The sequence below is a fragment of the Camelina sativa genome, chromosome 3, assembly GCF_030686135.1.
Source record: "Camelina sativa cultivar CO46 ecotype springtype chromosome 3, ASM3068613v1".
Taxonomy (NCBI): domain Eukaryota; kingdom Viridiplantae; phylum Streptophyta; class Magnoliopsida; order Brassicales; family Brassicaceae; genus Camelina; species Camelina sativa.
Window position 1 is genome coordinate 6680591 of NC_141882.1, and position 12411 is coordinate 6693001.

At 33.6% G+C, this 12411-nt stretch overlaps 1 protein-coding gene, 1 long non-coding RNA gene and 1 pseudogene across 5 annotated transcripts; 1 reads left to right on the plus strand and 2 right to left on the minus strand.

The window, feature by feature from the left end:
* Positions 1-7: 7 nt before the first annotated feature.
* Positions 8-3017, minus strand: LOC104775650 (putative pentatricopeptide repeat-containing protein At3g13770, mitochondrial pseudogene; annotated as a pseudogene). Its single transcript, XR_015589378.1, has one exon. The product of XR_015589378.1 is annotated as a putative pentatricopeptide repeat-containing protein At3g13770, mitochondrial pseudogene (transcript).
* Positions 8-4831, minus strand: LOC104775634 (transcription factor MYB58-like). Of its 2 annotated transcripts, XM_010499599.3 has the most exons (5): positions 4563-4831; positions 4346-4475; positions 3731-4264; positions 3568-3646; positions 8-3406 (listed from the first exon to the last, which is right to left on the minus strand). In XM_010499599.3, the coding sequence occupies exons 1-4, from the start codon at positions 4699-4701 to the stop codon at positions 3595-3597; spliced, it is 855 nt and encodes a 284-aa protein (XP_010497901.1). In that variant the 5' UTR covers positions 4702-4831; the 3' UTR covers positions 8-3406; positions 3568-3594. The 2 variants fall into 2 exon arrangements, with proteins under 2 accessions (XP_010497901.1, XP_019099032.1); XM_019243487.2 differs by lacking the exon at positions 3568-3646.
* On the plus strand, positions 3818-4647 carry LOC147946651 (uncharacterized). Of its 2 annotated transcripts, XR_015589396.1 has the most exons (3): positions 3818-3938; positions 4071-4161; positions 4282-4647. It is a non-coding gene; the product is annotated as an uncharacterized LOC147946651 (long non-coding RNA). The 2 variants fall into 2 exon arrangements; XR_015589395.1 differs by lacking the exon at positions 3818-3938 and having other exon boundaries at positions 4032-4161; positions 4282-4481.
* Positions 4832-12411: the final 7580 nt, after the last annotated feature.

Below are 12411 nucleotides of genomic sequence, written 5' to 3' on the forward strand. Positions count from 1 at the left end.
CTCCAAATCGAGAAACCTATTCTATTCCATTCATTATCAACACAGTTAACTGTCTACAAACAAAATTAGGCATCCCTTTATGAGGAAAAATTCCAATTTCAGAGTAATGTAGCAAAACTATTGAAACCCAAAACCGTATCCAAAGAATCCTATAAACTGTCAGCTAGCTACTGTACAGAGTAGTAATCGAGCTTCCTCTTCTTTCACCAATAATCCTTGCAAGAACACAACCCACTCTCAAAATGGTGAAACCTATACTGATCTCTCAACACAATTCTACGTCCGATGACTCTACTAACAAACTTGTACACAGAGTGACAATCACTGCATATGCGAAGGTTCTTAAATATTCTAAGTGTGGAACCTTCAGGAGTAGTCATCAACGCATAAGCTAGAGCGAGTCTTTCGCTGTGATTCCAAAGATTGTGCTCTTTCTGTTCTTCATCTGTGTCTTGCAGAGCCTGAGTAGTATCTGCAACATACCCAGATTCTTTGATCAGCTTCTTGATGTCTTCTAGCTTCGCGTATATCTCCAATGTTTGCGGATGAGTTCTGTCTCCAATACCAAACGAACTCACCCTGTCTTTTAGCTTTACCCAACTGCAAGCTTGTTTCTTCGTGATGTTCTTGAACCCCATTTGCTTTCTCACATTCTCCACGTCTTCCCATCTACCTGTTGTTGCAAACATATTTGAGGACAAGACATAAACAGAATCATCTTCTGGTTCTAGCTTCGAGAGATTTTCTGCTGCTTTTCTTCCACGGTCTAGATCCCCATAAATTTTGCAGGAGGCTAACAGACTACGCCACACGAGGTCGTTTGGTTTCATTGGCATTTTAGATATAAAGCTTTCCGCTTCAGCTAACCTCCCTGATCTTCCAAGAAGATCAATTACACAGATGCAATGTTCAATCGCCGGCTTTAAACCGAAATCTCTAGCAATCATGTCATAATACGCAAGGCCTTGGTTTACTAACCCTCCGTGGCTGCACGCTGTAAGAAGAGAGACAAATGTAACATGACCCGGCTTGATTCCCATTTCAAGCATCTCATGGAAAGTCCCACAAACTTCTTCAAAGCACCCATGTCTCCCAAAAGCTGATATCAATATGTTCCACGAAGGGAGTGATCGATTGACTGATGGAGGAAGCATTTTCACAACTTTCCCTATTTCCCCGCATTTGCTATACATGTCTGCAGCAGCGTTAAAGATGAAGCAATCTTGTTCAAACCCGAGTTTTACAGCTAAACCATGAAGTTGTTGGCCTTCTTCTAGGACCGCTAGCTTCGCAGCAGCAGAGAGTCCCTCAGAGAAACTGAACTGGTCTGGACTCAAACCCAATCTTCTCATCTTTGATACAAGATTTAGCACCTCTTCTCCATGACCATGATGAGCATTTGCCGCAAGCATAGCATTCCACGTGATGATATTCCTATTATCTAATCCATTAAATAGGTCCTGACTCGAGCTTAAATCACCACATTTTGCATACATAGTGAGAAGCGAGTTTTTCACGTGTTCATCTGATTCAAATCCAGCAGAAACTATATAGGCGTGTAATGGCTTCCCCCGTTCAAGCAAATCACCGGGCATTAAACAGGCACCAAGGACACTTACCACTGTGATATAATTTGCAGGAACACCTTCCAACCTCATAGTTCGAAAAGCGGCTAGTGCCTTGTCGGGATCTTCACTCTCAGCATAGCCACCAATAAGAGCATTCCAAGCTACTTCATCTCGTCTAGGCATATGTAGGAGTACCCGTCTGGATTCACTGATCTCACCTATCTTTCCGTACATAGAAACCAATGCATTACCAATAATCTGATTTTCAAATAAACCGGTGACCACTACAAGCCCATGAAGGATCCTGCCCTTATCAAGAAATTCAGGACTAAAGCAAGCAGCCAATGCGCTTGTAAAACTCACATAGTTCACTGAATTTCTAGTTCTTATCATTGAACAAAGAAGTCCTAAAGCATCTAAGCTCCTCCCATCCTCGACAAAACAAGCCATCAAAGAGTTCCATGAGATCAGATCTTTAGTGGGCATTAGTTGGAACACCAACTCTGCCTCTTCTGATCTTCCAGCGCCTGCGTACATTCTCAAAAGAGTATTGCACACACAAACAACCGAATTAAATCCCATTTTAACCACCAAACCATGAATTCCTCTACCCCATCTTTGATGATCTACATGACCCAAAACTGATAACAGAGTAGACACAGTGGTGGAGTTCACTTCATCATGAAAGCGACGCATTGAATTGAAAATCCTAAATGATTCCTCGAAATGACCATTTTGTGCATATGCCGCAGTAATTGAATTCCACGAAATAGTGTCACGTTCGGACATATGATCAAAAATGTAATTTGCATAGTCTACATTTCCCAGATTACCAAACATGGATATGAGAGAATTCTCCACAGCCAGCTTACTCTCCAGTCCCGATTTGATAACCTGTCCGACAAGTTGACGACCCAAGGATTCATCTTTAAGCAATCCGCAGGAACTGATTACCAAAGACATGGAATTCTCATTACACCCAACTCCTTCTCCTCTCATACCTTTAAAGATATCAATGACTTCCTCTGGCTCACCCTTATCCGAGTAACCAACCATCAGTGAAGTCCAAGACACCACGTTTCGGTCAGGCATCTCCTCAAAGACTTTTCTAGAACACGAAACCAATCCATAAACCCCATAGAGATGCAAAATAGCTGTACTCACATAAACGTCAGACAGCAAACCAGACTTAGCCACAAAGCCGTGAACTTGAACGCCTTCTCTGAACATAGAACCTGACCGACCACAAGCTGTTACTAAACTAGCAATCACAAAGCTACTCGGCTTAATACCAATATCACACATCTTCCGAAAAAATCCCATTCCTTCCAAATACAATCCAACACGGACTAGTCCCGACATCATGGTATTCCAAGAAACTTCATTTCTCACAGGCATTTCATCGAACAGGTAACGTGCAGGTTTGACTCGACCAAACTTCATATACATGTTAATCAAAGTGTTGGTGTGCAGAACACTCAGACGAACCAATCCCTTGACACAAAGCGCATGGACAGCTCTTCCCGTAGATTCTCTACTGATTTGAGAGAAACCAATTTGATCGAAACAAGATAATTCCGGGTTCCAATGGTCTGAGAGCGAGAAACATCCTCTCAATCTGGTAACTTTTTTTACTTCTTCTTCTCCTTCTTCCACCCATTCCAAACATTGCAATGTCGAGTATCGTCGCGTCTTCGAATGACGGGAGACAAACCCACTAAGTAAACGAGTTTCGCCGCCCTGAAAAGACAGGACTTTGCGTCTCAAACTGGCCAGCTCTAATTCGTCGGTGTTTCTCAACGGTGGTTCCCCGGAAAATATCAATGGTTTTAAGGAACCTACCAAAATAAAAAAGAGGGCTCTTTTGAGGAAAAATAAAAAACCAAACCGGAGAGGCATACCAGAAACCGGAATTAATGAACCATATAAAACCGATATGTACCGGTTTACAATAGAAACTAAAAAGTCATAATTTCGATATGAGCCCCGTACTAATTACTTTGTCTCTTATTTTACCCCAACTGTTTTATCTTACACCAGTAAACCCTCTGCACGTCACTGTGCTCGATGGAGAGGATCTGGATTGATTGCAAAGTCATTAGGTCTCTCTCTGTCTCACTCGCTACGACAAATGGAAGAAAGAAAGATTGAAAATTTCTCACCTTCTCAGGAGTTCGTAACCTTTCAAGAGTGATGATGATAAATATGATTCTTCTAAACCGAGTTCGCTTTCCAGATGCTTGAACCATTTCTCGATTTCATCTTCTTCATACTCTTGAGGAGCCCTTGACTGACTCCAACTGTTCTCAGGTTGTTGGAATGAGTCTGAACCATCTATGAAACTCCACATGTCAGGATCTAACTCAAAAGGTATCTCCAGCAGCTCTGGTTTGTCTACCTCTTGTAACATCCCTGTAAATTCGCCGTAAGTTTGGATATGCTCAAACGCTTGACTCATCATCTGTGCGTCATCTTCTTCTCTGCTTGAAATGTTGGAACCAGCAAAAGACGATATAGAAGCGTTAGGGGATGACTCTTGAGAGGTCTCTTCTTCGTTCAGAGAACCTTTTGAACCCGCTTCAGCGGTATTAAGGTTAGTAGTGTCCGAGCTCAATCTTTTCTTGAGATGTGTATGCCATACGTTCTTGATCTCATTGTCTGTTCTTCCCGGCAGTTTAGAAGCAATCTTTGACCACCTGTATCGAAAATGCAGGAAACCAAGTGTCAAAATTGAAACTTTTGAGCCATACAAGGTATGAACAAGATAGAACACATACTTGTTCCCAAAGCTCTGGTGAAGTTTAATGATGGTTTCTTCTTCCTCTGCGCTGAAATTGCCACGTTTCACATCAGGTCTGAGGTAATTAATCCATCGTAGACGACAACTCTTGCCACACCTTAACAATCCTTCATTGTAGTTGCATGCATAGATAGAATCAGAACCAGAAGATTAGAAAATCTAAAGAAATAGGATTTTAAAGATCGCAAACTTACCAGCTTGTTTTGGGAGAGATCTCCAATTCTCATGACCACACTTGTGAATGAAAGAAATGAGCTTTAAGTCTTCATCTTGGCTCCATGGTCCTCTCTTCACTTTGGTTTTGTCACAACATGGCGCTCTTCCTTTGCCCATTATCTCTCTCCTCTCTCCTCTCTCCTCTCTCCTCTCTCCTCTCTCCTCTCTCCTCTCTCCTCTCTATCACACTTTTGAGATTCCCTTTTACCAATCTAATTGGTCTTATGTGTATTTATACATGAGAAGTGGTGTGTGATCCTGACATTGAGAAAGATGTTATAAACAAAAGACATTGACAATTGTCAAATCAGATTTGTTGAAGTTAAAAACTTGTCTATATTGTAGATGAGTACCTGTCAATATTCCATCTTTTTATAATCATATACTTCCCAATATGCATATGTCAAAAATAATAATAATCAATATTTCCCAATATGCATATGTGATGTCATATAGTTAATAATAATTATCATATACTTCCCAATATGCATATGTCAAAAATAATAATGATTAAATGTTATCAAGTAGTAGAAAGGATGATTTTTTAAGATTTTCACATAGATTAAAACAATTAATGTTTAGTCATAAATGTATTTTTATTTATGATAACATATTTCTCATTACTATCAATAATAGTTAATCAAAATTTGAAATTCTCAATTAATGAATCTTTAATTCTACAATTTCATAACATTAATTAATAAAAAAATACAGAAAATCAATCTTTATGATACAAGATAAATTCTTAAAACATGATATATTCTAATACACATACCAGAAAGAGTATACATCATACATACATGAAACATGTTTGACACTTAAACATTGAGTCTCACATATTTTATGCAATGTGAAACCTATAAAGATTGCCTCTGATAATTAAAATTTTGACTAAGTTTGTACTGCTGAAAACATGCGTAGCTTGTTAGTTAATATTAGCTCATTTATAACTTTGAGATTTTTTGGCTGATGGATAAATATGGTTTACTAAGTCTCATACGAGTCTAAAACAGATTTTCAACTTTACCAACTTTTGGAAAACGGCCAAAGAAAGTTTGATAAGCGGAAACTTGATGAAATAAAACTTGACTTGTAAATGTTTATTCTTCGTACTTTAAGTTATTAATGTACCAAACAAGACGTAAGGATATTATATACCTTACGACTGCATGCCATCTTCTCATATTATGATATATATTTCAAAAATGAGTTTGGCTGGTTAGGGTTTAAGAATCGTGGAGAATAAATAAAATTCTACAACCACATATTACATATACATATCAAATCATGCTAATTTAAGAACAGTTAAGAAAAGTTGTAAATAGGAGATATATTTTAGAAAAATAGCTAGGCATGGTCCTAAACTTCTTATCTCGTAATTATAACCCTTTAACATGGGTGTTCTTTTTTGTTTTCTTTGAATACAATGATCAAATTACCTTCCCTTTACTTTATACAGACATAACATTTTCTGACGTTTTATCTCTTTCTTCTTTCTTTTTCTTCAGTTTACATCTCTCTCACTGAATCAAGTATTTCCTACTCATATTGTTAACCAAAAACTATAACATTTATATCTATTGTTAATCGGTGTTGACTTGTACATTTTTGCCTACTTTAACTTTTTTTTTTCTTTGACTACTTGATCAACTTTAATTTTACACTCAAAGTTTTTGGCCATATATAATATATTAACCTAAATTCTAAAGATACAATGACACTACTAATAAATTTTACTTACGTTCATCCATCTATAGAATCATAACCGAATCGATCACAGTTTGTTTTCACCTCGGTACCTCCCATATATAGGGAGTTGAGTTTAAGCAATTGACCTTCTATTTAATAGGATGATCTATATTAGTAGGATCAATACCAAACAAGATATGACGATCGAACTCATGCTTACATTATAAATTATGTGTAGAATAATTGACATCGATGTTATTTTCGCTACATAAATTTATAACTCAATTACCAGAAACAACGACAACAGGTTTTGTTCTCACATGCATCATGCATGTCCTGTACCTGTATAATTTTGTCTTTAAACTTAATTTATTTAACCAAAAACTTAATTAATGTTGATGGATCAATCCTGTAATCCAATAATTTGTCTTTAGTTTGTGACGAAGTTATAAATAGTATTATTTTTACGAAAACAGCATTATAGATTTATAGTGCATGCATCTTTAATAAAGTTATTATATAGGTTTCTTTTGTTTGGTGAACAACTTACGAAAATTGTTATTTTAACTTCGAACCAATTAGGTGCATGCCATCGGATATAAATAAAGGTTTTAGTAAACGAGGTTGAAAAAAAGTGAAAGAAAGTTGAAATATCCCAATCGATGACGAAAAAATAAACTGGAATTTGCATGACAAAAGCACACGTGTTGCTATTGGCATGCCTCTTTTTCTAGTCTTCGATTTTGTTCGGCCGCCCGTTTTCTTAAGGAATAAAATACCAAAAGCAAAACGAAATTAATCGTATAGTAAGGTGTGACTCACTAATCCGCGTTCGCTTTCAGTATAGTACCGCTAACCAGCAACAAGGAATCTCGAACGTTTTTATAATAATGAAAATGGTTTCTAAGGCAATCTCTTACCGCAAAAGGGTACACTACGACATTGTAAAATTGTGGTACACCAATGAATTCTATGTCAACTGAGTTTTGGAATAGTGGTGGCCTGGTGGGCTTAAATATTTTTAAGAAAATGGGTAGTCTGATTTTTCATACTTCAGCTAACTATTCATTCATTTTTCAATTGTTGTCTGATCACTGTTTATATGGGGGAGATTAGATATATTGGATGCACGCATGCACCAACTATATTTTTCTCTATTGATCGCAACGTCAGTTTTTTTATTATTTTTATTTCTACAACATTGATTAAATTAAATACTACAGTTGATAATTTAAAAGTACTGCATATATAGAGGATGTTCTAGTTTGGTGAGATACTACTGTTTTTTGTCTATAAAATTATGTGTTTATTAATGTAAAGAGGATGGATTCGTTTGGTGAGACACTAATTAACGTTCATACGTCGGTGGTAGCAGTTAAACAAGATTTTCTTTGCCTGATAAAATAGGTTTTTTTTTATGCGAAAATAGGAGATATATATATTTTGTTGCCCTATATATGTGCCATAAAATTTTCAGAAACGCATAGATAACTCAGTAAGACATTCAACGTCGAAATCATATTTACTGACTTTGTTTTTTGACAATAGTCTAATAGAACAAGTTAAAAGTGTGTGTTCACATCAGAAACCAACTACAATCTAATTTAAATGATAATTTATAGACAATTTGAAATTTTAATAATACGCAAAGAATGCATGCACGCATTGTTTGATATATTTTGGCACGTCGCATTCATTCTTATAATTTTAAAATATTTAAGAAATATATATAAATTACAAGTTACACAAAACTGTAGTTGGTTGTAATGGATGTGCATTTTCATGTTTTGGATTTTCTGAGTTTATAAATGACAACTTACAACTCAACAATAAATATGTAATGATAATCTATCTTAACAATAATTTATTTGCGTTTAATAAACGATTACATATTTGCTAAGTTTTTATTAGCTTTAAATGTACACTATTAATCCAATAATATCTATTGAGAATCAAAATAAGAATATGACATATCATTAATTCCTAAATTATAACTAACCAAATCATAAAATATATATTTTCAAATTGCAAATCAAGAGTTTATACAAAACCTATATACAACCATTAACATTATATATATAGATGTAATTCACCATCGACTACAAACACCACAAAACTATTACAGTATTATATCAACAAAATAATAGACTTTTGGTGTACCACGGAGTAAAACCTAGTACATATTATACATCTAGCAAGTGATTAATTCGGGATCTCTTAAGAAAATATAAATTTATAATTACATTTTGTGTCATATCTTCCTTAGTTAATTATACATGATTGAGCAAAAATATAGTACATGATGAAGATGATTAAAATTACCTAATCATCACATGAAGATCTTCTATAACTTGAACACAAAATGATGGAACAATTATAAAGTAATCCCAATAGGGGAACATAATCTTGGAAGATATATAAATAAATATTTTAAGTTATAGGAGTTAGTTGGTAGAAAAATTTACTTAATAGTGATGATTTTTTCATGAGTCATGACTACCTAACTAATCACTCGTAAGGTCCAAACTGAGGAATCAAAATTTTTTATATAATTAATTCAAAAATGCATAGATTAAGTACATGGTGATTAAGAAAAAGGGGGACGTTAACATTACGTGTGCATGACGCACCGTTTACTTAAGAAGTATCCATGAATTTGCTACTATCTTTTGTTATAATCTTGTTAACTAATTTTTTGAAACTAACACATTTATATAGCTCTAGCTAACATTTGGAATCAAACAATTTTATTAGTGGTATATATTTTGAATTATAATATCAAATACATTAAGTTACTTACAAATGTAAAGTGGCTATTGTAGCAAAAGAGTATTGGTATAAGGTTATTAAAAAATCTAAAATTGTTGTTTTGAGTTTAAATCTATTTTTGTTTGGCACTTTTGTAAATTAATTTATTAATATTTGACGCATTAAATAGTACTATCTCAATATAATAAAAACACACGTTGTGCGGGTTAAATAAATATTTATATAAGTAATAATTTAATAAAAATTTGCACCCACTGAAACAGATAAATGCTTTGTCATTATTATTTAAATATGGTGTAATGTAAAAGAAAACCACTTGTCTATGTTTTTTTGGAGAAAAAAAAAGAAGAACATTTGCTGAATACAATGACGTTTTCCGTAGTCTATATATGTATACTATATGGGCTTAAGATATGCTTGCTGTATGGGCCTTTTAGTAATCTTTCTGCTGTATCGTGTGCTGGCCAACTCTAAACCCGGCCCTCGAGAACTATAAGTGGTTTCAGGCGATGTTAATTAATAGTGGTGCCGACGCTGAATTCGACTGACGGTTGTGATTTGTGATAAATAATAATACAAGCAGTACTGATTAATCATTTATATACTACTTTTGATTAATCTCTTATATACTAGTACATGAAAAACTAATATATGAATAATACTCCTGGTTCTTTTACGTTATCCCTGGTTCACAATATTTGATATTAAAAAATATAATAAGACTAACACCTGTCTAAACAATTTTACAAAAACATAGCTATCTTTATCAGTTATTAATTCCTGTTTAACAACCTTTAAACATTTAGTACTCTGTTAAGTTGATGAGACAAGTATTTTCTATAGTATAGTATCTTTTTCCTTTTGTTTGATAACTTTAAAGGTTTAAGACATTCTTAATTGTACATTTGGCCACAGACTGCTAGCAACTTATTGTGCATTGCAAGCAAATATAACAAATAAATATTGAAAAAGTTAGTTGGTGGTGGTGTAAAATCCGATCTCAGACTGCTGCAACTTCCTTTATGGCCTCGGAATTTAAGGTTTTCAGATGCATTTTTTAAACAATTAGAGTTAACTTTCTTAAAATATTATCATAGCATATAAAAGGTGAATGCCATTAAATTTTCGTATTAAAACCCCTTACCGGTCTCGCATTAAAATGCATTCAAATCCCAAGACCATTCTCGCTACAATTAATAAATATATGTCCAATTTAATTCCTACTATATACATTTAGGGCTAGCCGTCTTAGTTAGGAGTACCTTCCATAAATTGATTTCTGCTAGGAAAAAAAGGGACTAAATTAATTTATAAGTTATTTGGTGAAATACTTTATTTGTTCCAACCAACTACTCCAAATGAATATTACTCATTTAAAAAAAAAAAAAAAGATAATTAGAAGCCCTCAATATTTGTAACATGCGTAATATATTGAAAAATCAAGCACCTATAGTGTGCATCTATATAAGGTCCCTTCTTGAGGAAAACGGATACTGCTAGAATTAATACTAGTAAAAGGAAAGGTACGTGCATGTAGTTTGAACAGTCTCTGTGTGTATGTTGAAAATTAAAGAGCTTTTAATTTGTGCTGGTGTCGTGAGAATATCGTCCGTGAGCATCATCACTTCCTCACCTTTTACTTGTATTAAATAAAAAAGAAAATTCAGATTTATCGTAACGTTTTCAACGTTATTATTTAAAGCTCTTCAATGCATGCACTTTCCTCTTTTCCCCTAGAAACTCCATTTAACTAGTTGTCCCACTAATATACATACGCTTTTTTTTTTGTAGTTTTATTTTGATGAAATCGCAAATAGCCCATATACTTATGCATTTGGTGGCAGAGTAATTAGCACTTCGATTTCGTTATTTTCCTTTTATCATAAATGGCAGTATATAGACCTATGTGTTGTTTCTACCAACGTAAAAAAGGACCGTCATTAATTCCGTTTGCTTGCTGAGCACATTTTCCGGTAAAAAAAAAAAAAAAAAAAAAAAAGAAGAAGAAGAGAAGAGAAAGCAAATACACTAGCTAGTACATATTTAAGGAGTACTTTTATTAACCTACATATGGAATACAAATGATACGTGCCTAATTACTGTGTCAAACAAAATAACGGTTTAAAAAAAACTTAAATCAAAGTTCGATAATTTGGATTAGTTGGATGAGCGGAAAAGTTCGTTGACACCTCCGACGGCAAACCACGTCATACATGGGCACGAGCTCGTGTAATAATCTAACCTTTCTCTATAAATTTGAATAACAATTTAGTAGCTTGCGTTGGTGTCAAAATATAACTAAAAATAGTAGTATAAATTATTATTTCTTCCATTTCGCAATATATAGTTTTGGTACATTTCATACAAATTCAAAGAACACAAGTTAATGATTTAAATTAAATAAAAAGTAGCTTTCAAGTTAAAAATAAATTAGTAATTTATTTAAAAAGATCACATTAAAAGTAAAACGTTTTTTTGTAGAATAAAAACAAAACTCCAAAACGTTACTTTTTATGAACTGGAAAGAGTATTAAAGTATAATTTAAAATTATATATGTTTATCATAGATGAAAACACATAAATGATAACTTTCTAGATTTTAAAAAGACAACACAACAATGTAAAGTTTTTTTTTCTACCCCTTACAACGGTTACTAAATTTTTATTCTTTTTCTAAATTAACGTATATATATCAAATGATACTTATGAAGATAGTTTATTAAAACTAAAAGAAAATATAAATAATTTATAATAAAAGTACACCCGAAATCTTTAACTCCAAAGAATAAGATGTTCAAGTTTTTTTTTTTAAAAAAAAAAAACTCGAATAGAGATGTCACATGAAATCTATAATAAATCTTATCGAAAAAAAAGAATTTGTAACAAGAATTCATGAAAAAAAATCAAAACCCTAAACTCGAAATCATCAATCTTACTTTTGTAAGCGTTAATTTTAATTTCTACTTAAATATAACAAAATGGTATATTTCCTTAATTTTTAAAAAGTTAGTCTATTCTAATGAATATATATCTTTATAAAACTATTTCATTGTACTTTAACACCATTTCACCATAGTTGAATATAGGTATCCAACAACAAAAAGAATATAGGTAGGGAAGGTTGATATTATCAGGGACTAAATGAATATATTAGTGATGTATGTCTAATTTGAAACCTTTGGTTATAATAAGATTTCGAAAATTCAAGATTTATAAATATAGGCAATATAGAGTTTTATGCTTGTTGATGAACAAACAAATCCTCGTTGTGGTGATTATCAGGCCTACAAATTCTTTTGTGTCCTTAAGAGTTCTCTTTTGGTTCATTCTGGTTCGATCTTCTGTTGTCCTTAGTTGTGATTGGTGGTA

Excerpts from the sequence above, each read along its gene's own strand:
- LOC104775634 (XM_019243487.2), bottom strand. The coding sequence starts at position 4,701 with ATGGGCAAAGGAAGAGCGCCATGTTGTGACAAAACCAAAGTGAAGAGA. Across the intron at positions 4,476-4,562 it reads ATCTCTCCCAAAACAAGCTG|GATTGTTAAGGTGTGGCAAG; the intron begins GTAAGTTTGCGA and ends ACTACAATGAAG. Across the intron at positions 3,407-3,730 it reads GGTTACGAACTCCTGAGAAG|GTTCCTTAAAACCATTGATA; the intron begins GTGAGAAATTTT and ends TTATTTTGGTAG.